The sequence below is a fragment of the Populus alba genome, chromosome 2, assembly GCF_005239225.2.
Source record: "Populus alba chromosome 2, ASM523922v2, whole genome shotgun sequence".
Lineage (NCBI taxonomy): Eukaryota > Viridiplantae > Streptophyta > Magnoliopsida > Malpighiales > Salicaceae > Populus > Populus alba.
Window position 1 is genome coordinate 3,530,605 of NC_133285.1, and position 27,724 is coordinate 3,558,328.

The window sequence follows — 27,724 nt, forward strand, 5'->3', positions numbered from 1 at the left end:
TATTGAATTTATTCGGTTAAATAGTAAATGCAATGTCTTAAACTATTTAATTTTTATATAAACCGAGACAACAATACTCACATAGTTCTATATCTAGATATTTATTTTGATTTTCACAGTTATATTTATTTTGGCCATGTACAACAATTTGATTCTTAAGTGTTTTGGAGAACTTAGTCCTTGTCCAAATTTCAAAGTGAACGACAATATTTTTTACCTATGTAGATGATTTTTTATTATGAAATTTTTGCTGTACTCCACTTGATTTACCAAAACACGAGAACCATTAGTAACTCAGTTCACAATTTATCATGTTGCAGATAATACTTATTTCATCATAGTAACAAGCATGGAATAATATTTTACCAATGTTGTTGAGAATGTTACATGATTTATTTTTTTCATTTCAACCTAGATCTTAAGATTATTAGCCAACTAGGTATAATTACCATAGTCACACTTTTTTTACCATTCCCTTGATGAATTATACATGAACTCTCATGAAGAACCCCTAGATAATGGATTCCAGATATTTTCCCTGGCTTTATAAAGTTAATGGATTTTATTTACGAGCAAGTATTTAATGGTATTATATATATATATACATACACACACCACTTCATGTCATTTTCTAATTGCTCATGGTTATTACAACTGACACGAATAGCTGATTTGGTCTTCACTAATATTAAAGAAGTAATAGAAAAAATAAAACTTGCAATGAAGCAACCGGATAAACAAGATTATTTAAATAAAAAAGAACTTTCTTGTTTGTTTTAATTCAAGATAATCATGTATTATGTCAAAACAACAAGCTTAAACAAGAACATATATAAATTAAATAAAGACATAAACATCTTTTATAATAGCCTAGTTAATTAATATATATACACATATACCATGCTACAATTTAAAGAGATTCACATATATTGCATGAATTATAATTTTAAAAGATAAACCGTAATTCTAGATAAAAGATATATAATAACCTTCTAAAATTAAGAAGTAATACTCTAGTTAATTCAAATATAGATTATTAATGTAAACCTATACATAAGAATATAATAAATAAATAAAAAGTTAGATTATAACTCCAAGATGCTAAGAAAACATCTATCAACAATAATCTACATAATGTTCTACACAACAAATTTCCAACCGTGAAAACAATCACACGACTGTTATAAATGTAAATACTGCATGCAGCAGTACAGCAGAGGATCATCATCATGATCCAGACCACAACTTTCAAACACGACCGCTCCTCCTAAGGGACTGAAGGTCACTGCACCCTGCGATTATTGGACTTCAAATGTATAACGTGTTTCTGGTTAGTTTTTCAATGCGTTCTGTGCCTAACGAGTGATCTCTCGCCTGTAATGGTGACACACCCTCCCGACTGATCTCCTCCCCCTGTCCCCCACCCCTCCTCTCTCTCTACGCCTGTGTTGTGCTGTGCTCAAATTCAGTTGTCAATTCATGCTTGTAGGTGGCTCAAATGCCGATTCCCGTCCATCGAGAAATTAACTCAGGGTGCTGACAACCTCTATCCTCACTGGCTTATGGATATTGATGGCGATTCCAGCTAAACGGTGTGTGATCAGTGCGGATACTATTACCACCCCAGCTAAAAATTAACGAGCACAGTCACCGGTTAATTGAAAATCGAGAGGCGGTTCAGAGAAAGAAGTCGGAAAAAATAAAAGGCAGGATAGAATCTCATGAAAAGGTTGAAGAATATCATAAATAAAAAGCATATAAAAACATAAAACAATGAATTTCTACTCAAATATGTAATTGTTGAAAAGATGTTTATTTTTTAGAATCATGTAAATTATTTAACAAGCATACATGCTCGATAATAAAAAAAATCATAAACAAAGAGCACATAAAAATACAAAAAAAAGTGTTAAAATTTTAATTGATAAGACATTATATTATTTTTGGCAAATATATTGTCATTTTTAAGAGATTATTATTTATTATATTTTTAAAAAGTGTATAACTATCTAAAACATCTTTTAAAAAAACTAATTACTCACGCAATATAATTTAATTTTTTAACATGAAAGTATTTAATTCTTAATTATTTCTAGTCAATATAAATATAGATTTTTTTTTTTTATACTTGCTTAATATATTCAAGCATTCATTCGAAGTAAAGGTATAAGAGTGTTGGTAGGTGTGATAAAATTTGTTTTTTTAAAATATTTATTATTTTAAAATGTACTTAAAATAATATTTTTTAAATTTTAAATTATTTTTAACATAAATATATTAAAATAATTTAAAAATAATAAGAAATATTAATTTAAAATAAATAACAAATAAAAAATTTAAATGTTTTTAAAAAAATACTTTTATAATACAAAAATAAATATTTAAAATATATAAATAGATTCCAGCAGGAACTTGAAATAAAAAGAAGTAATATATAAAGTTAGCCCATAGAGAAATCAACATTGGCTTTAGCAGCGATCCCCTACTCAGTACTTTATATCCATTTTAGATATCTACAAATAGGTAGCTATGCTCTTAGTAACAGAGTCTGCAATCTAATAGAGTAGACTCGTAGGTAGGCCTGTTTGATGCTGTACAATCCAACTTCTTAAACATATTAATAATAATTTTGGTAACCGAGTGACGAACTCTGTCTTGGCACGCTCCAACTTCAGAATTACACCATTTTATTTTTTCTCAGGGTTATCTGTACAAGAGCTCTTCTTATTGGTAACAGAGTACCGAAGTAAGCCCCCGTTAACAAGTTAATTAAACCCAACGAAGTAGAAATTGCATCATAAATAGTTTACTGTTTTTTTTTTTTGTAATTTTCAGATTCGTAATATCCCATATAACATAGAAGGAACTGAAATACATGCATAGTCAAAAGACCAATACGAGCTTTTAAATCAAAAGCAATCTAGCACAGTGGAGTGGGTTTTCAATTCTGAGATTTAAGACCAAGCAGAAACCAAAGAGGTCAAATATCCAAGGGGGAGACCATCCAACGAAGTGTAGAAAACAGGGGACTAAATCCAGATGAGCTCTAGCTGAGTGACCCTCTACCTCAAATTTTGCCATAGGGAGTAAAATTAAATCTGACTGCTGCTTAGAACACTGTAAAGTTGGGGAGTTGAACAGCAGCTCTGGATTCTGATATGTGATTGGAAGAAAAGCTCATTGCATTTGAGAGTAGAAGTAAACAGCCTGATCAACCCCATGGCCTTTTCTGATTGAAATCTCAGATATCTATAAATTTCAATTCACAAAAACATCCAGAAAAAAAGAAATTCCTCCCAAAAGAAACTTGTGTCGGCACCCCACCCCCTCCCCCTATATTTTTTGTAACGGAATTGGAAGACTAGCTCAATCACCAAATAAAATATTAGATTTTAATCAACCTTACACGGGAACATCTGGATTCAATAAGAGTCTATATTGATGATTAACGATGTCAGCAGAAAGATATGGACATGTGCTAAACAGCTTCACAAATTCTGTCCTTCAGTTCCTCCTATTGGAATATGCACGCATTCACTCCTGAAGCACATGCCTTGATAACCTGAACCTGGAATGTCAAAAGGCATGATCACAATTTTTATATTATCACTTGAATCCATCTAATATGAATCGTGATCAGCATGTTTGACAAAATAGCGAGAAACTTACATGAGAGGGAAGAATTTTGCAGGTGTTTAAATGCACCCCATTACCACCTTTTTCTCAGCATAATAATTTGTGAGTACCTCATTTTTGCCCAATACAAGTCTTGCATAAGAAGTGCAGCACAGAGTCAACTTCAGGGATAGACCACAGGAGTCTTTCTGAATAATGCTGCTTCAAATGTCCTGCCTATCAGGACCTAAATCCCATCTTAACTCCTTGTTGGAACATGGCAAGGTAGTAAACTTAACAGCAGCGTAATAGGTGAGGTAGGAAACAATAGCTTACCATTGGTGAATTAATGTGAATCCAAAAGAATCCTGTGCGAGCCAAATTCTCAGGTACATAGTCATCAGAATTCACCACAAGAGCAGATCCCGTCTTCAAAATGATGAAATCGGCTGGCATCCCTCGCAATTTGTTCTCTTCCAAAGAATTTTGAAACTAGCTCGCGGAAAGTATGGCAATCACCACAAAATCTAAGGTTCTTTGCAATTCTAACAGGGGTTCCCCCCAGTAGTGCTCAACAAACCATATGCAATCGCCAGCCTTTCATTATGCCCATAGAGCATCTGAACTTTCTCTTCTTCCCCTACATTGTGCAAAACAAACTTGGTCTGAGGCACATACCCCCCTTCCATCTCTAACTTCTCCGTAATTTGAGCTAACTTCTGATAGATATTATAAGATTGCGGGTGAGAGTTGTCTCTGGCAAGGAATGTATGAATCTTGTTCCCAACCTCAATCCAACTGCATCCAGGGTTTTTCTTCAACCCACTCCCCTTCATTCTCATTCTTATTCCTTCCGCATCTTTCCATCTTCCACTGGAAGCAAAGAGATTGGATATCAGCACGAAAGTTCCTGGACTATCAGGGTCCCACTCTAAAAGCTTCTGGGCGGCAATTTGTCCAAGTTTTTTATTTGAGTGAACCTGACAAGCCCCGAGGAGTGCACACCACACTTCAGCAGTCGGTTCAATCTGCATGTTTTTCACAAAATGGCACGCCTCTTCTAAGCAATTTGCACGGCCAAGAACATCGACCAGACATGCACAATGTTCTGGCCACGGCTCCAGATGATACTTACATTTCATAGTTTCAAGTAATCTTTTGCCTTCATCTATTGATCCTGAATGACTGCATGCATGAAGAAGTGCCAGGAAGGAAACATGATCAGGAATAAGTTTTTGGTCCTTCATTTTATTGAATAACTCAACAGCTGCCTTGCCACGTCCATGCATTCCATATGCACTGATCATAGCTGTCCATAGAACTAAACTTTTACTTCTGGTACAGATAAATACCTTGTTTGCGTTCTCTAGACTTTCACAGCGAGCATACATATCCACAAGAGAGTTCACCATAGATCCTTCTAACATGAAACCCCGAATCTCTTTTCCTTTAGTCAAGGCAGATAAGCTAGCAGAAGCAGAGAGGATGCTCACTAGAGATATCGAGTCAGGTTCAACACCTGTTTCTTTCATCAAGAGCTTCATTTGCATTTCCATTATGTACATAGCACGATATCATGCTCGTCCAAGACACTAAATCTTTACATTTTTTCGACTCAAACATTCTAGTCGCATAATTAATATTCCCACACTTCCATACACGTCAACTATCATATTCTGCAGCATAAGACCAGATAAACCTCGCTTCAAAGCATAACCATGAACTTCTTTTGCATGGGACAAGCACTTCAATCCACTGCAAGCCAACAAGGTGCTTCCTATCATCATTGCATCTACTTCCATCCCTTCCACCTGCGCTTCCCTCAACAATTTTAAAACCTCAATATGACAATTATTCTGAGCACAGGCAGCTATAACCGTTGTCCAGGAAATGAGATCTTTATTGAGCATCTTATAAAAAACAAGGCCAACATAAGCCACACAACAGCACTTGGAATACATATCTATATGTGTATTCCCAATCTTTAGATTAGAATCAAGCCCATTCTTCATTGCATAAGCATGAATTTCCTTTCCATTCAATAAATAACCCAATCTCCCAGACGCAGCAAAGCAAGGATGCTTATTAGAGAAACCTCATCTAATTTTAGATTAGCTTCATTATATAAACCATTTTGAATGTAACCTGCGAACATGGAATTCCAACTGATGTAATCCTTCCATCCAACTTATCAAAAATTCTAGCAGCATCACTCATTTTACCAATTTAAATCTCACATACATAGCCACCAAGGCATTGGCCACGTAAGCATCAAGAACTGGACTTGGTTTTAAAATAGCAGCATGAATCTCCATGCCCGGTTTCTTGAAGGAAGAATTCTCACAAGCTTGAAGAGCAGCAACAAAAGTACAAGTATTCGCACCAACAACAGTCTTCTGCATATCGCTAAACAATTTGAATGCCTCCACACACTGCCTATCTATAGAATAAGCAGAAATTATAGAATTCCATGAAACAACATCGTTTCTTTCATTCATTCTATCGAACAGTGTCCTCGCTCCGATTATGTCACGGCACTTGGCATACATGACAACAAGAGAATTAGCAGCATACATAATGGAATCATATCCACATTTAATTACCAGACCATGAATTTCAGCCCCACAGTGGATATCCTCAACCACACTGCACGTTTTGGATCTGTTTGAAAGGGTGGATAGGTTTTTAAAATATTTTTAATTTATTTATAAATATATTAAAATAATATTTTTTAATTTTTTTAAAAATTATTTTTGATATTAATATATAAAAATATTAAAAAGTATTAATTTAAATAAAAAAATAAAAAAAATTTAATTTTTTTTAAAATACTTTTAGAAGTAAAATCAAACAGTAAATAAAAAAGAACACCCAAAACCCGCATTCGCCTGTACAAATCAAGCGCTCTTAAACATTCTCCATTTGAAACATAAGCACCTATCATAGCATTCCATGTAAAAATAAATCTGTCGTGCATTTGATCGAACACTTTCTCCGCGTCCAAGATAGACCCACACTTATAATACATAAAAACAAGTTTAGTGCTCAAAAACAGAATCAAGTACTAAATTGGATTTTGTCAAATGGGCACGAATCTGTTGGCCTTGTATAAAAACTTTCTTGGATGCACAAAGCTCAAGGATTGGTGCATAAACCTCCTCTGGGTTAACCAGAACGTAGCTGCCATCGTCAGAGGAAAGAGCAGTAAGTGAAGCAAATGCTTCTTTGAGGTTTCCTTGTTTGCATGTCTCTTTGAGAGGGGAACCTTTGATGGAGTCTCAGAGAATTTGGGAGCGAGATGGGTTTTGTTTGGTGTTTGGTGCCGTGCAAATGTTGTAGTAACAGTGGAATCGTTGTAGCCATTGCATGTGATACGATAAGGGTTAAGGGTGATTTCGTTGTGGTATGTTTGGTGGTTGAAAGCCAACCCAACTCTACATTCAGTCCACAACCCATTATTTATTTTCCCGCGCTAATATAAGCCCATGAACAGGGTAGACCACCCTTCATTTTTTAGATTTTGTTTGTGTTTCATTTCTTATTGAATTCAATTGCTGCCTTTTCCTCCTAATTTTCATTTATGGCCGTCTTGTGATATTTTCTTGTCCCATACCGTTTCAGCAAAAGAGCTCCTGCCCTGCGCTAATATGACAGCTGAAAAAACCCGATCAAATCGACTCGAAAAACCAGAGAAAAAACTCATCACAGCAGCATATTCCCTGTTACCCATCCTATCTGAGAATATGGCATGCTGCATTGGATGGCAGTCTGACAATGGTTTCAATGAAAACAAACAACTGAAGCAATGCAGGAGATATCTTACAGCCTTGACCAGGGATTGGCTCCTACATTCTATTCTTCCTTTATAAATTATATCCATTCATTTTTTTTAAAAAAAAAAAAAACACACTCGGGATGCTACAATTACAAGAACAAGAACCAGATTTCAATTCACAGAAACCTATTTCGTTTAAAATCAACAAGCTTAGCGCACTGCATTTCAATAGCCAAGAAACATCACCCAAATCCGAGCTAGCATGGATGGGGGGGATGGCACGCTTTTCAACAAGAAAGGGGCAGTGGGCGCCCCGTTGCACGGCACTATGCAAAAAAATTAAGCCGAAGAATACAAAATCCAAATCAACTTGGATCGAGTTCCAGTCCTGGCCAGATGGTTTCACAACTCTCCATTACTGGCACGTTTTTCTTCTATACAACTTCATTACACGCTGTCGGTAATTCCATTTATGTACACTAAAAAAGTACTCGCCTCGTAAGCAGGGTACAACAAGAAGCGAGGGTCCACTTACCCTTCTCAATCGGAAGCCTAGCACGGCAGTCTTCATGCTTTCCAGGAATTAAACATTTATCAGACATCTATATCTTTCCTTTTGGTGTCCTGTTTCAATCCCAGGCCAGCCCTGCCGCCTTCTTCTTCTTCAATGTATTATGAACACAGAATCCCCCTTTTTCTTTGCTGAGGATGGCACACAAAACCCACATAGGATTTCGATAAATAATAAATAGCAGCCACGAGCTGAAACAATCACGCTTAAATCAGTATTTCCCCCTCTCACCCCTGATTAGATGAAGCCATCAAGCTCTGATCTGGTAGTGTCCAGGAAAGCAAATGCCCGCCAGAATCCCCACTAAGTAACTGCTTCAGGTCGCTTGTGAGATGAAGGGAAGTAACCGGATGTTTATGAAACTTCAGTACTTTGTGTAGAAGTAACCTGTACTCTGGTACCTTATCACCTAGATTTAGCCCACTGGTTGAACTGCTGGTAAATTTACTCAAGGCACTCTCTTGGTTGGAGCAGTGAACCATTTGCCACACCTTTACTGCCCCACTCTGGTGACCTGTCACATACCAGTTTGTGTCCAACCAATCGGAAAATGTACAACTCGTCACTGAGAGAATAGAATCAGAAGGAAGTTGGGAGGTGTTGATCATAGCAAGGCAATCCCCATTGATGCTCCAGACAGCAAGCAGAATTCCAGCCGCTGTCATGATCTCACCAGTCAAGTCATTCACATAAATTGCTGAAATTGGCACAGGAAACTCTGGTAGCTGCCTAACAAAAACCAAGGAGCTGAGGTCCCATACAATAACCGTGCAGTCATCAGAGCCACTTAAAATCAGCATGTAAGGCTGGCTAACATGAAGGCATGTGATTTTGGCCGTGTGTCCACAAAGTGCATTCTCCAACTGCAGATTTTGCAGAACGCGTGGACCATCCTTGCTGATTCTCCAAACGCAGAGTAACCCGTCATCGGCTCCTGTAACCAAAATTTGACCATCATGACTAGCACTAGCACACTGAATCTGGCTGCCGCCCCCATGAAGATTCTCATGTGTTGAGAGCAGTCTATCTTGATCATAGCTCATAAATCTCAAGCTACGATCTGGGAAACCCCATGCAACATATTTGTTATATGTTGTAGGTTTGAGCAAACTGTTTGGGCCCGCCATGAGTATTTTCTCGTGAACAGTAACAATCTGGGTAATGGCAGATGAGCTCTTGCGTACTTCATATGGAACAAGATGGGAGGAATACTTGAGTGGATGTGGAATCCTTCTATCAGAACGTCTTTTCACATGGGGTTTGAGGAATAGCTGCTTGGGTGTCTGCCCAAAGTGATTGATTTGTGCTAGAATGGAGGCTTTCATAGCAGGATCTGTAACTGAGTCTATGTCTACACTCCCCTCATAAGTGTAATGATAGAAAACATTCACAGCTTCTTCAGCTGCCTGTCAATTATGCAAGGAAAATATTAGATCATAAACAGGACGAGGCGGAGAATGATCCATTCACCCAAAGAAAAGAGTTGAAAAAAATATGGGCCAATGATGAGTTAAATCATCAAAATGGAGGGCACATCCTGGTGTAAAAGTTTCACTTCCAAAGTAGTTGTAGCAGTGGAGTGATACATATTATTTTTTTGGGGTTTGGTGGGGGGGTAGCCAACCATGCAAACACAGAACTATTGCGCTGGAAGAAGCATGATCTTCGTAGTTTCTCAAACAAAACAGTGAAAGCCATCAACAGTAAAAATAGACATGTAATAAAAGTAATCAATTTAAATATCATGTAAACATTGGACTGAGGTTTATTCTACTGATCTGTCACCACCACTGATTTGCTACTGGACTTTCAGGGGTTACATTTCAGAAAGGTAAAACAGAATGAAAAGCTCATTTGGAAGTACACTGTAGAAAAAAATCTATATTTTTTACAGTTGTTTTTAATGGATCTGGATGTGATTGACTGCAAATAGACAACACAGTTTTCTGACATAAAGAATGTTGAACGTACCTTCCCTCTCTGTTTATATCCAAAAATAAGATCTATCCAATGATGAAGATTTTCTGAAACAAAATCAGATTCCAGCGCTTCTCTATGCTTCCTAATGAACTCTCTAGCACTGCCTTTCGCCCAAGGGGGTAAGAGGACATCACCGACCTGACAATAAAAAAAAAACCATGCATGCTTGCAATTTTTAATGGCCGGAAAAGGAATATAATTTTTTTTTTTGTGGATCACAAGTTCTTTCCCAGCGAATAATCAAACAAAAGAGATCAGGCAAAAGTAAATAAATTTGCACTTTCAGAAACAAACCTTCTCTCCTGATTGTTTCTCTCCCAAATCAAGATTGAACCTGTTCTCCAGAAATTCTGGTATGTAGAAGAATTCTGGGATCAATTCCTTGACATCAGATGTGTTTCCTTTCCCTGCTGCACTTAACCAAGTATCTCGAATACTGTTGAAAAGACGATCAGCATGATCGAACTGACCACCCTGCAGCTTCTGATTCTCTACACTGAATGGTGGAAGGCGTAGAAGGTAGAAGAGAACAATTCCAGCACTAGAATAGTGAGAGCCATAATGAAATTTTGGAACCTCTGGATCATCCCAGGTCTCGTATCTGAATAGAAAACCAAAAGGTAAATGACAGAATAAATGGAAAGCTGTAAAAATAATCAGTGCTATACACATGAGGACTGACCTTTTCCTAAATTCCTCTTCTCCCTCTCGTGTCTGACAACCCATTGGTTTCTCAAGCTTACGAAATGATTTAGGATTGGACAAATCCAGATTTTCACTCTCATAATCAGAGAGAACCCATGGAAACACTGGATATTGGGTCAGATCACTGTATCCTCTACCAGCCAAGGTGTTGAGATGCATGAGATATTGGAAATTACTAATTTCTCCATTTTGCCACCTTTTAGAGAAGGATTTAGCCATTATCTTAAATAAGCGGCTGCCCTCATTACTTTCTTGTTTTACTGATCCAGAAATTGTAGTGTCCAACCTGAATCGAGAGAGAAAATTGTGGATTAAGCAATATTCAGTTCAAATATTCTGAGAAAGAAGCATCCAGGAAGGTCCATAGCATCATTACATGAGCAACATAAATATAATTGCGTCATCTTATTATTATTCTAAGATACCTCTATTAGCATATCCATGAAATTGCAATGTAGGATGGATGTAAAGAGGCATTAGGGAAGAGAGAAGGGGGAAAGGGGAGATAAATAGAGAAGAGTAGCAATAGTTAAGAAAACAATAACCTCAAATATCAATGTGATTCCTCGGAGACTCAACTTTCAAATAGGAAATATAATAAAGTCCAAAACAAAACAAAACTCATATTCATAATTGATGCTAAAAAACATAATGAACCATAAAAACTTGATTTGCAAAACAAGAAGCAATATAAGCTTAAATAAAATTTCTTCTTTTCAGAAGATGAAAGATTTTTAAAATCTTCCTTTCAGTCACTACCAAATTGCATGCATAAACTACATTAGCAGTAGACATCAGATAAAAATCTATTTTCAGAGCTGCTTACTTCAGCCTCAGAGGATGGAATGAAGGGAGGGAGTGGTGAACCACAACATCACACAGAAATCATATCTTGAGAATATGTTGATCTATCTAGATGTATTTCCATAGTGTAGAAGGGATCTCAAGTAACATTTGAAAATGGAATGCAGAAACACTTCGGGATATTTTCCAATGCCACAAAGAATCGGTAGTGCAGTTGATGAAGCAGTTTCTCCACTCTAAAGCAGCTGTATTCATTTAATAAAGACCTTTTTCCTTTTGTGCAATACAGCTCATCTTTAATTACACAGAGATTCAGTCAGAGTTGTCAAGCAACCTGAAAAAAAGTGCTGCATCTAACTCTTTACTTAGGAGTTTGGTTTTTTTTAATCCATCCATCCATCCATTATTATTATTATTATTTTGGCTGGCAAGGGCCATGCAAACATAGATCCTTGATAAAACTGTTCAACCTGCATTCCATTGTGATGACACCTAACAACATGAAACCCACGGACATGTGCTAGAAACAACAACAATCAAATGATGAAGAAAAAATCCACAGTATCAATCACTGAAAATAATACCTTGACTTGGATTTCTAACGAGGGTGCTATATATAAGTATTCAAGCTATTACAATGTAGAAAAACCAGAAGCAAGCAAAACAGAAAAACCACCTAACTAGGAAGTAGAACTAAATCTGTGCTAAGCTAATACAACTACTACATAGAAAATATTAAAATTCCTAAAAACTAGAAAAAAAGATCATGAATGATGAAAAAAAAAAAAATCAAATATCAATCCTATCAAGACCGGCATTGTGACATCAAATGTTAAAAGCTTGCTCTCTAACCTTTTTCTGTTCATATGCACCAAGACATGAAGGATCATGCTCAACCCTTACAAGATAAACAAGAATTATTTTCAACTCTTAAACACTTGAAAAATCTAATATAACAACATACATTCAGCATAAAATAATTGATACACAGCTACAGCATAACATTCACATACAACACGTGAAGCATAAAAAATTATACTTGGTCAAAAAATAATTGGCAGATGCAATTACTAGTTAATGGCAAGTATGCACAACCACAAAACAATCATGAAAGAAAACTTCAAAAGCAATGAGTAGTAGAATTCATACATGCTATTCCTTGGAAGGTTCATGGCAACCAGATTTTTGAACACTTCTTCTCTCTCCTTTTTGTGGAAAACAAGTAGATCATTGCATCCATCCATGCTGAATATCTCAACAGCAACAGGTCGGAGCTGGTAATCACGTTTCAGAATCTCATGAACACTGTTGAGCTTCCACATATGCCAGGGATGGGGTAAAGTACCACTAGTACACACTTTCTCCTTGCCCCATGCACCACCATTGTAGGCCCATGCCCTTCCACCAATACATGCCTTTGCTGTTGTGCTCCAGGATGAAGTTGACTTGGACTGGAAATCAGCACTGCCTGTAACATCCTTCTTTACACCCAAAGCCTGATCAATAACAGAGAGTTCATCCTCACATTCTTTTTCACAAATGCACTCCAAATCGTCAATATAAAAGTTCTCGATTATGTATAACGAAAGTTCCCCTATCAAAAATATACCATCATGCTTGTCCAAACCCACAACTCGCTCACAGTTATATTTGAATCGTATCTTTTCGTGAGGTTCCAAATATGGTCGGATCAGATATTCACCATTATCATTTAGTCCTTTATCTGATTTATCTTCCATGGTTATGATTTCATCTGCTTTATTTGACAATGATTGCATTGGAGTTCCAAAGTCAGATTTTTCTTGTATGCTCTCTGACATTGGGACAGAAACTGCACTAGACTTGACACCAAACTCAAGTGCTGAGTGAAGACTTGCTTCATTCATGCTACTAGCTCGATCATAATTCCATCCATTTCTAGCAGAATCTTCCCCCTTCACATCATCTGATTCTTTAAAAAATTCACCATGCATCTCACCACCCATGCCATTTTGTTTGGCACCATCAGTTAAAAGATGAAAAAATGATTCAGTGTAAGTATCAGAAGCATCAGCACCACCCTCGTATTTTCCTTTGGACAGATCTGCTTCTCCCAACTCAAACTGTCCATCAAGAACCTTTTGGATGGTGTCAACCCTCAATTTGCAGCGCTCAAGCTTTTTGCGCATCCTGTATGGACCTTCAATGGGACAAAGCTGCCATTCAGGATCTTCAGTTGCAGAGGATTTCTGCAGTGGGACTATTCCACGCTCGTGTACAAGTTGTTGAAGAAGGGTTTGCCACTCACTTTCAGCATGCAGGACCCATCCATACTTATCTTGGCGGACAACTCGTAACTCAGTAGACATTGCATCACGAAGCATTTCCAAAGCATATCTTCGTTCATTTACCTGTTCCCAATGTTTTTGGTCTAACTTCAAAATATCACGTGATCTTCTCCCCATTTCCCTCCTACGACGACCCTCCATACCTTTAATTCTCACTCCTGGAAATTTTGCTGATCCAGCAATACACTGAACCCACATAATGGCTGCACACTGCTCCAATACTTTGTTGACCATCAGCTCAGAACTCTGAAACCACTCAAAGAAATTAGATAAACTTCCAGTCAATAATTTGTCAAAACCACCATGCAGTAAATCCATGTGCTGCCCTTGATTTGGTTTAGAGACAAGCAAGTCTTCTAGTGCAGCCCAGCGATGCACCAGCAGATAATTGACAATATCCACTGCCATGTTCTGAACATTTCGCCTTTGGTCACGGAGAAGAGATACTAGATTTACACAAAGACAGCAATTCAAATCAGTATCAACATTGCTGGGACAGAGAATAACGCGCTTGTGAGCAACTAGCAACTGTAAAACCGTGCAAATATCAATTCCTGAATCTTCTTGTGAAGAATTGGAGGATAATTTTTTCTTGGGCTCAATAAGTGAACCTAGGCATGAAAGAAGATCATCCTCTCCAATGGTGGCCAAAAATGATGGCAAAAAACAATACATTATCATTCGATTTGTGTTCCTAAGTAGTGAATTGATATAAGTATCAAGATGCTTGCTTCCTCTTGTAATAGATAACAGACTCTTTCCTGCAGGAGCTGCTTCTTCAATGCGACCATCTTTGTTTGCCAACTGTAACAATGACAACAAGAACTCCAGAGTTTTCAACACACCAGCAGGTTGAGGAAAGGCACCCATATAGACACGATCTACTATCATCCAGCTTAATGATTCCAAGTTCGAGGTCCATCGAATTTTGTCTAGCTTTTTCTCATCTTCCTCATCATCACGCAAAAGACGCCTTTCCACAAAGTTCATCAGTCTGCTAAGGCACAAACCCTGGAAAACTAAAACTGATTCAGCATCAACATATAAAGGTACTGTTTCCAAGATGCCCTCTATAACCTGTGCTGCTTTAATCTGCTCAGTGATAAAATCAGAAAGAATTTCTGCCATGAAATCTAACATGGCAGTCGCTCCTGCAGAACAAGGCCCACCCCCATAGCCAGAATCATCCATTTTGAGGAGAATCTTTGGGCTAATTGCCAAAAATGAGTTTGCAGAAGCTGGCCCTTGGGAACTTGACTTCAAGCCTGCAGATGGATCGAATTCACTAACAGACATAGAAGACTCCATGAAAGGAGTGGCTTGTACAGAATCTTTGTGTTCATTGGGGGACGCATTGCCAAGCCAAGATGACAATGGAACAGCCGGAGATGAAGATGGTGTGAGGGGAATTCTTGAACTCGACTTCTCAGATATAATAGGAGAATCTGGTGTATTAAGAGAAGCTGAACTCTGGGATTCTGCCTGTCGAAAGGAATGCATATTGCCATCAACATTACAGATATTGAATTCATTTGAGCTAGAGGTGGCAGAAACCAGGTCAACATTATCCCCATCCAAGTTCTGAAAAGGCGGGACACCTTTGGCTGATTTATTCAATTCCTCATGCGAATTAGAGATGCCAGTCTCTGTTTTAACATCAGCCAAATCATTTAGGGACACGGGCATATCTTCAGAACTTGTACTTGCATGCCCCTGAGGGAAGCTTCCAATGCTAATGGAGGTCTTTGCCGATTGTTCTTGTTCAAGAGGTAAGCTAGAGAACGTATTTTGAGAAACTGGCTGGTATCATCACAATCATTCAAGTCCTTTTCTTCTGCCTTATCAGAAAGCTCTTTCACCATCATCACTGCATAAGCAGCCCTACAAGAAAAACAAGGCTCATCCAATCACAGTACTGCTAGAGTAATTAAAATTGGAAATAAGTAGTTCCAAAAATGTCAACATGGCATCCAGAAAAGAGGATACAAATTGCAGGGTGTCTGAAAACAAACCTAATGCAAGAAAAATAAAGGTCGATGCAGCTTTCAAGAAATTCAGGCCTTCTGCAAACAGCTGAAAAGGGAGGACACATCTTTGCAAGATCAACCATAAATCTCAGGACTGCAGTTGCAGCAGCAGGAGCTGATGCCTCACCTCCCATTAAGCGTGCTGCATATGTCTTATGCATCAAAGCTTCACCTTGAAGCTCTCCTGTCATGTCTGCATTTCCTTCCACAAGCTCTGCAACAAGGCTAGCACCAACCTGGGAAAGATTGCCAGTTTGATGAGCAAGCATTGACTGCCTGTTTAACCTATCAAATGTAGATTTTGCCATCGCAACCACTGATTCCAACAGCTCCACATACTTCAACTCCACATAGCTTCCATCACTTGGAATAAGGGCATGAAAATCTAGCATGCGCACTTCTGGTAGTCTGGGGTACACAGGCTTTCCAAATACCAGACAAAACAAAATATAATATATATCAGGAGAATCATAAAAACTAGGAAGCACCCGCATTAGACCCTGATAGCCACCACTTGTGCGAAATTTTAGAGCAAATGTGGGAGAAGAAGCAAGTGAAACACCAAGAAGGGTCATGATCCACCTCATGCTTGTAGGATGGACAGCTTCATCAAGAAAATACGTTACCAGTTTTGATGACACAATCTTATGCCACTGCTCAAGTAACTCGTCTGATTTGATAGTTACTTGTAGATCAATAAGCATCTCTAGGAGCATATTCCTTACAATCACATGCTTACCCATTGACTCTCGCACTATTTGATGCCTTAGTTTCAGTTCAGGTGGATCAAAAGTCATAATCACAAACCTTACCACATTCTCTAGTTCAGAAGCCAGAAATCCATCTTCCAAAATGACCCCGAGCAACACCACTAATTTCTCCAATACAGGAACTTCAACATCACCACGCTGCAACGTGACTAGCAAATGCTGAACAAGGTTTATTCGACGCAGAACTGTAAGGTTGTGACTCCTGTACCAATGCATGGACACCAAATGCTCCAGAAATCCTAGAAGTGAAATTTGAATTGAAACTGGGGCAGTCACCCACAATGTCCAGTCCAACAAGATATGCTCAACCATATCTGCATTTGACAAGACAATACAATTTGAAGTTTCAACTAGCATATCAGAATTCTCTAGCTCAGAAATATGGCTAAATGAATCTTTTGGCACAGAAAAATCAGCCATGTCCCCATGAGATCCAACTGAAGAAATTTCATCACGAAATTTTGACAAGCTGAGCTCAAAGCTAGTTTCCTGCATAGAGGTGGCTGCTGATAAAGTGGCTTGCCTGCGTTCCAACTTCTTTGGTTCAGAAAATGAAGCCTCACAAGCAGCAATTTGAAAAAAAATCTCAAGAGATTGCATGTCAAATAATGACATTCTACGACGCAGAAACAGAGCAAGCAAATGGTATCCCCTATATTTTTGCATATCTTTCACATTCTGGGGATTCTGATGAATTGCACAGGCAAGCAACGTCAAAGCCATGTGAAGCATATCCCTGGTTTCAGCAGCTTCGACAAGGGCCAGGACAACAGCCATACCACCTACGGGACGGATTGCATCACCAATTACAGATTGCCTACAAACATAGGTGTCTCCATGAAGGCGTCCAAATCGCGGGATACCTGAAGCAAAAATAAAAGGAATGACCAAGGGGGGAAGGAGGGAGCGCAGGAGCTAATATGGAACAGCCCTCTACTCTACATAAATTGCTTGAAACATAAAATCCAGATTTTATTCACTCACCCCCGATAGGAGAGGCAGCAGCTGACATAGGATCAACTAGATTGAGCAAGGAGAATACTCCAGATGCTCTAACAGATTCGGTCCATGTTCCATCAAATGCAAATATAAGTTTCTTTCCAGAAAGCTGCAATGAGAGGTTTCCTAATCTCTCCAAATCCCAAACAATCCCACTACCATCTGCTTTAGAATCCCCCTGCTTGTTAGTACTTTCGAGCTTCGGTGTAGCCAATGGCAAGTCAGCATCTAATGAATCCAAGATGGCCATACTACCACCGCCACAAGCCTGGTTAGGGACAAAACGTAGAAGGTCTGTGTCTTGGAAGAGCCCTCTGTATCCTCTACCAAGAATGTACATGAAACATATACACCCTGATGTAAGCACCTCCTCAAAAAGGTAGCAAGAACGAAGTTTCCACGTCAACTTGCTAACTTTCGCACAATTTAGTGGTGTTCCAATGGTGACCTGCAAGGGTTTTCCAGCTGGGGATGGTGAATATCCTAGTTTCCCTGTGTGTTTTAACTTTCCATTGAGGTACACATTTGCAACACTAGTTTGAAATAGTCCAGCAAGAGCATTTGGTTTGCTATGAACAACAGCAAGGTGATACCATCTGCCTTCTTCAAATTCTAATCCAGAAAAAGACAAGGCACTAGAGTTGCTAGTAGCAAGGGTTAGAACACCATCCTCCTGAAGATAAAGTTCTGCATAATATGTGCTATCATTGCTTGCCATACCAACAGAAAATATACGGAGAATATGCCGTTCATCATGCTGCCCATTTGAACTACTACGCCTTTTGGAAGGGCCAGCTTTTGATGGCTCTGTGTCCTTTGCTTGTGATTTCAAGAAATGTCTAAACTGGAACCAACAAACAAATGAATAACCTGCAGAAGGAGGCCAGGACCTTTCTCCCAGAGACACCTGAACAGCAGCATGGCCAATCTTACTCATGTCCATCTCGACAAATGGTGCCAAAGATACATTTTCTGAGGCCATATCTTGCATGAGAATCAACCTCTCCATCATATCAACAAGAATATGACCTGATTTCATAAGCCTCATTTGCAGAATGTATCTAATAAGCAGTCTGAGTTCTGAAGCAGATAACCTATCAGAAAAAAATATAAACCTTAGTTTCTATGATAATCATTGTCAAGTAAATAACCACACATTGTGTTCTCCAGAGACATACCTATATGCACCAAGAACTTCCACAATCTTCAGTGTGTACAAAAGGAAAGGAGATGAGCCTGGAAGGAATTGATGGATTGTCTCCAACAGAAGCTCCACACAGTCTACACAAGTGACAAAATTGGGGGGGGGGGGGGTTAGTTAGACATGCAAACATGCAGACAATAGAATAATAAAGACAATCAATAAAACAGGAGGGATTGCAAGAACAAAAACTTCATTTCGCACCTACAGAGGTGAGGTTTTCCTGGTTAAAGGGTCCAGCATGAGCAAGTCTTTCTATAAGGTTCAGTACTTCTAACTGCATTTTGGGAGTGAAGCGCAACAATAAGCGGATCAGAACTCTAACAGCGGCAGCATTGTACACTCGTTCCTTATCAGGATTAAACAAACCTGATGGACTAGTTAAAAGAAAACCAGCTGACCCAGATTCAATCATATCAGTTGGCAAAGCACTGTCTGGAGACAAGAATGGTGGAAGCACGATTTCAAGAGCAAGCTCTGATAACAACTGTATGACTTGCTTTTCACATTCCATACAAAGCAAGCCAGACTCCGATAGAAGATCATAAAAGCTGTGGGATGATATAATAGCATGCAATTTTGTCCTGTTAATGGCATTATCACGCACTGCAGCTGTCATCAGGCGCAGGAGGTATGTGAACACCTTCATGTAAACCTCTAAAGAAGATTCTTCTGTCTGTTCTCCATCACCTTGGAAACTGTGGAGTGTAGTCAGCATAAGAGAAAACCCAGTGGCTTCACCAAAGACCCTCTGAGCTGAAGTATTCACACCCAGTATGCGCCACAAGGCACCCATTGTGTCACATTTTGCATCACTTTGAAGCCTATACTGATGTCCCATGCTGCTTGTAACCATTCCGCTTTTGAGAACCTCAACAAGCACACCTAGTTCTTCAGGATGAGCCTGGTAAATAAAAATCGAATGTTTCTTTTGGCATGAGCTTCTGAAAAAAAACTATTGGGGATTAATAAGAAAAAGAATTCAGTTATACATGCACGAGAGCATGCAAATCTATTATGACTATTCAAACATTTAACAGTTTCGTAAAATGGCATGCTCACATACCTGTGCAATATCTTCAGTGATCAAACATGACAATATCCGGAGAACCCCAGGACGGTGAACATTAGACACAAGAAAAGGAAGAACAATGGTCACACCATTAGCTGATCGAAATGATGCTTGACTGGCTTCAGCTTTCTTCACTAAAGAGACCATACAATCCCATGCAACAGATATTGTGCCCTCAATTTCAAAAATAGGGAACTTCCCTGAACCACCAGATTCCATTAGCTTCGGTGAGGAAAGAATAGCATCTTTACTGTCCATGTGTTTCTTGAAACTACTTGAGCTAGATTTTCTTTCTGACTGACTAGGACTAACAGTTTGCTGTTCTAGACCCAAAATAAACTTGTGCTGCTTCAGATCATCTAACAGAACTTCCAGTAAGCCAACTTCTCGCAGGACTTTTTTGTACTGTTGATCAAAAGATAAAAGTTTCAAAAGGAAAGCGAGTATGGTGTGCTTCAGCTCTGATGCTATCGGTTGCTGCAATAGGCAACAAAGAGAAAGCAACTCTTGCTCAGGAACACAATTCACAACAGTCACAGCATATTCTAGGATTTTCAAGATTAATCTCTTGCAATGAAGGTGGGAAACCAGCCATGTTTAAGATCAAAAGTGGAACCGTCCGTAATTGCTGACACAACTTATAGTTTTCAAGATGACTTGAGAATATCTTAAACATTCTATTTAATACTTCTGCCTGCAGTACTGCACTGTCTGCCTTTAGGAAAATGTCTTGCAACATCTGGACTGCTTCAAGGTCTTTAATTTTACCGTTGTCTTTCTCCCAATTTTCATCAGCAACACGATCTAAAGATGACATGCGACTTCTGCTATTGTGGGTGTGAGAAGGTTTGGAACTTTTTCCTCCAAGCCATGCTGTAGATTCAGCAGGACCAGTTTGAGATAGATTAACGAGTACATCAAGCAACCTAGATAATGCAGGTGACAACTGAGCTGGTGAAGGGTCTTCTTTTTCTGTGAAATCCTGTCTTCGTTCATCATTCATCACATGAGAAACACCTGCTATACCATCAAAGGCACGAGAAGTCTTGGAATGAAAAGACTGAGAGTCCTGACTTTTTGGCACAGAGGATAGAACCAATGCAAACTGCACAAGGAACTGATAGCCATGGGCATTATGTATGTCTTCCCTGAGCCTGACACCACCAGCTTCTACAATTCAAAATTGTAAAAAAAATAAGCAGTAACATACATATAACAATTTTAGAGCTCAAAATAATCTGAATTCCAGATTATTCTGGAACAATAAATTAATATATTTTACATCTTGTTTCAGAAGTCACGACCACAGAATTTTGACCCATTGATCTTATGCAATTCAAGAAGTAAAACGTATGGCCACATTACCTGGTCTGTATGACAATTCCACGCATTCAAGTAACAAGTCCACAATGCCCATGGTGTAGGCAGAATCACCAGAGTCTGTATTGAAATCTTTAACTGCCATTAAAAGAACTTTTATCTGCACATGAAACAGAGATATCACCCAATGAGCAGGATCTGTAGAAAATAAAACAAGACAACATACTATGCAAGTTATTATAACCAGAAACAAGACACTGAAAAGGGTTTTTTGTTCAATAAAAGCTTCGCTAGCAAAAAGAATGGCTAAATTCTATGTCATGACTAGAGTAACCACACACTTCCCAAACAAGGTTAGTTTTAGGACAGCAAAGGCGTGTTTCAAAATTGTCAAGATGTTCAAAATTAGGTCAACAGACAAAAGCCTACAGTAATGTCTCAAAGTTTATTCCAATTGATGACTTCACAGAGAAGGGTATATAATTAGCTACCAAAGGATAAACTGGGATACATCACATGCAAAAGGTTAACGTTACACAATACACTACTAATTCCAGGATGCATTATTAAGGGAAAAGCATGAACAGATCACTTGGTCAAAAGTTAAGAGCATGAAATGGATGTACAACTATGATCTCTTGTTGTCTTTGTAAAATGATTTAATGGCGACCCCCTGCAATTTGTCACTTCTTATCCAAAAAACAAAAAAAGAACTGTGGCGAACCAATTGCATGTATTTTCCCTCTGATTCTCATTCCACATCAATAATCTTATGGTTAGAACTGCTTGTGTATTACAATTCTGTGGTTTCCATTTGCGGTTCATTTATACCTATATACATGATAATAGAGTTTTAATATCAAGGATTGTCTAAAACCACTTCAATTACTTAATTCAACCAAATAAAAGCAAACTAGAAAAGTTCCAATTATTGTGTCAGCAGATTTTAGACAGATTTAGGTGATACGAACACAAAGTTAACTTTAGTATTGAGAATTGGTAACAACAGATTAAATCCCAGTAAACTTTTATAGAGAAGCTGCTGAAGAGACCAGAAGGGTCCATCATTCCATATTCTTCAATATAGAAAAAGGGAGAGATGAAAATGTAGATTACAAGTTAACTACAGTACTGTATGCTTTTCTAATGTAATTCTTATCTGCGTATTGCGAATACCAGATGGTGTTTGTGTATATATCTTGCAGTGCTTCCATTGTCGTTGACCAAAAGAAGACCAAGTATCTGAAGCAACCAAAAACAGATAGAAGCAGTTTCAAACAGTGAGCCATGAAGCTTGTCTGAATCTCTCTGAGTGGCTATAATTTTAAGATTCATGTGCAGCTCCATTACTGCATTTATGGACGAAAGGCTATACATTTACCTGCATTGCATGCCTATGAAGTTGTATGCTGTGCAGGGGAACAAGACCTTCTTTATACTGAGAAAATATTGTTAAAGACCCATTTGCAACCATCTGAAACAGCGACTGAAGTGAATCATCTTCAATCAAGCTTTGTGCAGCTGAAGGATGACTTGCCAGTGCTTTCATAATATGCATCACGCTTCCCTCCACCTGTATGGAAAAAAAGAGAAAAAATAGACTTCAAATGCCTAATTCTAGTCTGTAAATTTTATTTACCTGATCAAGATGACATGAAGGCAAATAAAAGTGTTAGTGTCTGAGATGATATTACACAAGTTTAACCCAAACCATGTCAAACATTATATGGTTAGTAAACGCAACCAGAATAGCTAGCACATGAAAAAATCTACCTCAAGCCGGCGAACTTGCTCTAAAGCACCATCTTGATCTTTTTCATGTAGAAGTGGTCCTTCAGAGTTTGTGAGCTTTTGCCTTTCATTGGCTTCGGTGCTCAGAAGGGCATTAAGAATGTGAATGAGGCAGCATAATATTCCAGAATCAAGGAGAGACTGTTTATCAATAGGCTGAAAAAAAGAAAAAAAAAATTCCTTAAAAAGCTTTAGTAAAAGTAGCATGACAACAAGTGTTAGAATTCCCTCTAGTTGACAATACTACTTTCTAGCCTCATTTACCAGGCAGCTTAAATAGCAAAACACTTTCAATCACTCAAAATCAATTTCCATTGACTTTTGACAAGGGACTGCAGATTAGCCAAACACTGACTACAGAAGGAAACAAATATAATTTCAACCCCGAAGCTTTTTGTCTTCTTTATTTTATCTCAAGTTGGTGATTATAAGAGAAACATACCCCGGATACAAGGGCTTCAACAGCAGTTAACAAATTTGAACCGGGACAGATGTCATCCTAAAAAAAAGGCAGGGAGAACATGGCTTCTATTAACAAATTGTCAGGATGAAAGAGGAAAGGACAACATTTTAGTAAAAGCTTTTAAAAGAACAAACCTTTGTAACTTCAGAGAAAAATCTCAACACTTTCTCTACATCCAAAGATCTTGTTTTGCTGCCGATTTTTAATTTATCAATATCGGTTACAAATGCTCTTCCCACGACAAAAGAGAATATGTGTGTTTCAACTAGCCTGTGATTCATCAAAAATTGCAAATATCTTCAATCATGCCAAGAACCATGCAAAGCACTGAAAGCAGAAATCTTATTCAATAAATAAAAACAACTGCCAGACCTGCTGTTGACATGCATTCCTGAATTCATACAAAGCAAGAAAAGTAGGATATCTTATGCAACTGAGAAAATCACATAGATTTGCAAAAACAATTATTGAATGAAATAAAAGGAGGAAGCCAATAGAAACTTCTGAGGATACGAAATGAGTTTCATGAATGATCCCATGCCTAATATTGTTATGAGATCCAAGAAGAGTTATAGTCGCCAAGAGTAGACTGAATTTTTCAGAGGAAACAGATTGAGAAAGTGCAGTTTGAACAATCAGTATGAAAATGATAGCCAACTCTTTGTTGATAAAGAACTATATTCATAATAGAAAGAGAAATGTTAACTACCAATGTAGAATAAGAAATTCTCCTAAGAGAAGGGAAAGGAAAACAAGAATGGAAAAGGAAGTTATAGCGATGACTCTTTTCAAACCACAGACATAGAAACACCTCTAAAGTCACTTAAAGTAGTACATCTAAAGTAAAACTTAAACACTATAATATCCTGTAATTGTTGCCTTGATGTAAATTAATTCTTGAAAATTCAATAATACAGCTGCATCAGATGCGTGGAATAACCACAAACACAGCATGCCTAACATGATCTTTTTAATCTTCTATTGCAAATGACAATCTTACAAGTAATACAAATTAAATAATGGCAAAAGAAAGCTAAAATCAGTCCAGCAAATCAAAAGTGGAAGGCCGTCCATACATGGTGACCAATTGAGCTACATTAGCGTGCTGCTTCACTAATCTACAAAAAACATCTACAGTCAAATTCAAGGCCGTTTCTTTCTCCTGCATAGGCAATGAAAGAGCTATCAGCAATCACTATTTGTTTTACAAGCAATGATAAATTGCGGGAAAACAGTGATGAGATATCAAACAAAAGGATGGCAAGAACCTTTTCAGAGCTGGATGAGCGGAACTCCTCCCAAAATCTCTTGAAGTCCAATTCCAACTCATGTCTTTCTCTGCATTTCATAGGGGGAAAAACAGGAACACAAACGTTTACACTGGCGTGAAATGGTAAGCTTGAATGTGGTAATAGATCAGAAACTTACAACATGTAAAGCCATATATTTACAACTGTATAGATCATAGAATAATAAGACTACATTTAGGGTGGAATATCAAGATAGGAAGATACAGATATGCATTATTGACAACCAGAAAGCTGGTGAATCTTATGATTTAACTTTGCCTAAGTCTGGTAAAATAATGCAAAAAGGTTAAAACTGCTAATTAAAGTTGATAAACTACGGTGAAGCATGAGATCTTTTGAGATTACAAATATGAAGGTTTTCATAGATTCAAGTGCAACTTTATACAGAGAGAACTAGATCCTATAAATTCCTGCTATGAGCATAGTAACAAAAATTGCAGCATCAGCATCCCTTGTATGATAGAAAAGAAAGCACAAGCACAAGGTATTATCAGTATATACATTTACTAGAGAGAGGGAAACATTTATGGGGAAAGATTCCCCAGAACTAATCCAAACAATAACAGCATTGCATTTTGAAAGCATTTATAGTCCAGTTATCATTGAGTCAGTGCCCAACACACACCGCGCCAAATGCTAAACCTTGATGCAAATCCTTGCAGTATGAGGTATTCTGGTAACTAATGGTGAGCTAAAAGTCACCAGGAAAACAACAGGCACAACAACAACCAAGCCTCGATCCCAGAAAATGTCATCATTGCTTACTTTGTAAACTAATACCATCCACGATTCGCCTATTTGAATTATAAAGCTCTTTCATACTAGTTTTGAAAAGAGAGAGAGAGAGAGAGAGAGAGATCATCATCAATTCTACATTAGGCATAGTCCATCACAGTCTTGTTATATCTTAGACCTTGGAATCTAAAAAAATTATCCATATTTTCCCTAAAAAATAAAATCAATTCAATGCATAAATTTGTACATCGCTACTGGATATTACTAATTTAAGAATGTATTACTTAATCAAAAACAACAAATCGCCAAGTCGTATTTACAAAACAATAGTCAACAGAGCTCATCTAATCCGCTTACAGATCAAAATTCAAGAGCAGTCAACGCTGATTACGCTTCAATTTCAAATGTGGAACTAAAAACGCACCAAATCAATCATATACTAAACAAATAAATAAGCGATGAACATGTATGAAAAATAGAAAATATTTTTTAAAAAAGGAAGAGAAAAGAACCTGGAAGGAGATGCAGAGAAGTCTTGGAAAGTGGAAGAAGAGGAAGCATTGTGTGCAGGCGATGAAGGAGGAGGAGCAGTGGCAGCTGGTGAACTAGAAGATGGAGAGTGAGTTAAACCGACCTTCTCTTTTAAATCCTTAAGCAATGTTACCCATTTCATCGTTTTCTCACTTTCAATTCTCTTCTACGATTCCCTCTCATCCGACGACGACGACTGACGGACGACGATTTAATTCAGTTTCACCAGATCCAAAGCCTTGTTCCAGATTATTACAATGTTAATACTGATAAATATCTACAAGGATTTCTATGGCTCTCTTTCCCTGGCTCAGAATTAAAATAATTAACGAAAGAAAATACATAAAACGAAGAAATTGAATCGATTGAGCTAGAATGGGAGAGGAATGATCGGAGTCGGGATTTATGGGCAGCAAGATCTGGGGGATTTAATTTCTCCGTTCGTGTTTTGTGTCTTGCTGTTTTTACTTAATTTTAAAAAAAATTCTAGGGGAAATGTGAAATTTTTTAGCCCTAAAAAAGGGAAACGCGACTTCGGTTATGATTATGAGAAAGTAAACCAGGAAGAAGAAAAAAAAGGATAATAGAATGACGATTATTTTTTATGATTATTATTGTTATGAGTTAATCAATAAAATTTCTCTCAATCTACTCGACTGCTGGTTTTGGACGGCCAATCCGCGCCTTGTTTCTCGCTCTACGATAATCATTTTATTATTATTAATTTGTTTTCTCGCTCTAAAAAAGACTTCCTAGTTCCTATGTCCACATAGAAACGCTGCCTCTCCTCGACCACGTCATCGTGGGATCCACGACGCTCGGGTACTCCACGTGGCGTCTCGAGATTGTCGGACAAGACGTGATTTCCTCTTCGCTTTTGGTCTTTACTCGATCATTAGTTTGTTTTTTTAAAAAAATATTTAAATTTTTTATTTTAAATTAACTTTTTTTTAGTTTCAATTCTATCGTTTTTATGTAGTAATATTAAAAATAAAATTTAAAGAATAAAAAATTTTATTTTAATATATTTTGAAATAAAAAAATATCTTTCAGAATAACCGTTATAACAAACAGGCAGTTTACACTGTAGATTCCACGTAGGATTACGAGGGAGGTTTTAATAAACTTTAAATAGCTGCTTTTGAGGCTCTTTACCGTGCACTAGTATTTTTTTGGGGCGGCATTTGAGTGAATATTGATCGAATCTTTTCCACGTTCCTTAATGCAAAGGCATCTAATGTCGTGACTATTATTGATTACTGCTCCTTGAGATCTAAATGAGAAGTTAGGATGAATAATTTTCTTTTTTGCAGAGATGTAAGAAAAAAAGCGTGATTATTTAATGTTACTAATAAAGATATATAGTATAACACAATAATTACTTTAATTGCTAAGTAGATTGTATATTTTTATTAAATGTAGTTAAAATTAGTTTTTAACAACCAAGGATAGTTAAAGATTGAACCATATGTATTTTTTTGCTTAAAAATTTGATTTTCAACCCATTTTTGTTTCAAAATGCTTTAAACATGTTGATATACCCATTAATAACCTTAAAAACACATATAAAAACCTGAATTTAACTTGAAACTAGAAGTTTATCCAAATTGATATGTGTTTTTAAATAACTTAAAATATAAAAATAAATATCCAAGTAAAATTTTTCTCACTAAATAAAACCTTTTGATATCAATATCGATAATTTTGATCAATAAAATAAATATCAAT

The 27,724-nt window shown here is 37.5% G+C and overlaps 2 protein-coding genes across 2 annotated transcripts; both read right to left on the minus strand.

Moving 5' to 3' along the window:
* Nucleotides 1-2,589: 2,589 nt before the first annotated feature.
* LOC118049325 (pentatricopeptide repeat-containing protein At3g63370, chloroplastic) lies at nucleotides 2,590-7,992 on the minus strand. The gene is given in 11 exon segments (XM_073407537.1): nucleotides 2,590-3,568; nucleotides 3,670-4,177; nucleotides 4,179-5,148; nucleotides 5,150-5,258; nucleotides 5,261-5,684; nucleotides 5,687-5,799; nucleotides 5,802-5,841; nucleotides 5,844-6,308; nucleotides 6,681-6,863; nucleotides 7,229-7,383; nucleotides 7,926-7,992. Coding segments are annotated over 10 exon segments (2,688 nt in total). The 3' UTR covers nucleotides 2,590-3,568; nucleotides 3,670-4,015.
* Nucleotides 7,512-26,716, minus strand: LOC118049324 (protein SPIRRIG-like). Its single transcript, XM_035059297.2, is given in 21 exon segments — nucleotides 7,512-9,367; nucleotides 9,933-10,079; nucleotides 10,236-10,542; nucleotides 10,624-10,932; nucleotides 12,600-15,571; nucleotides 15,574-15,658; nucleotides 15,790-17,437; nucleotides 17,559-18,667; nucleotides 18,752-18,854; nucleotides 18,979-19,678; nucleotides 19,841-20,407; nucleotides 20,409-21,016; nucleotides 21,212-21,326; nucleotides 22,343-22,408; nucleotides 22,548-22,739; nucleotides 22,940-23,113; nucleotides 23,400-23,456; nucleotides 23,555-23,690; nucleotides 24,497-24,582; nucleotides 24,689-24,758; nucleotides 25,978-26,716. Coding segments are annotated over 21 exon segments (10,791 nt in total). The 5' UTR covers nucleotides 26,139-26,716; the 3' UTR covers nucleotides 7,512-8,188.
* Nucleotides 26,717-27,724: the final 1,008 nt, after the last annotated feature.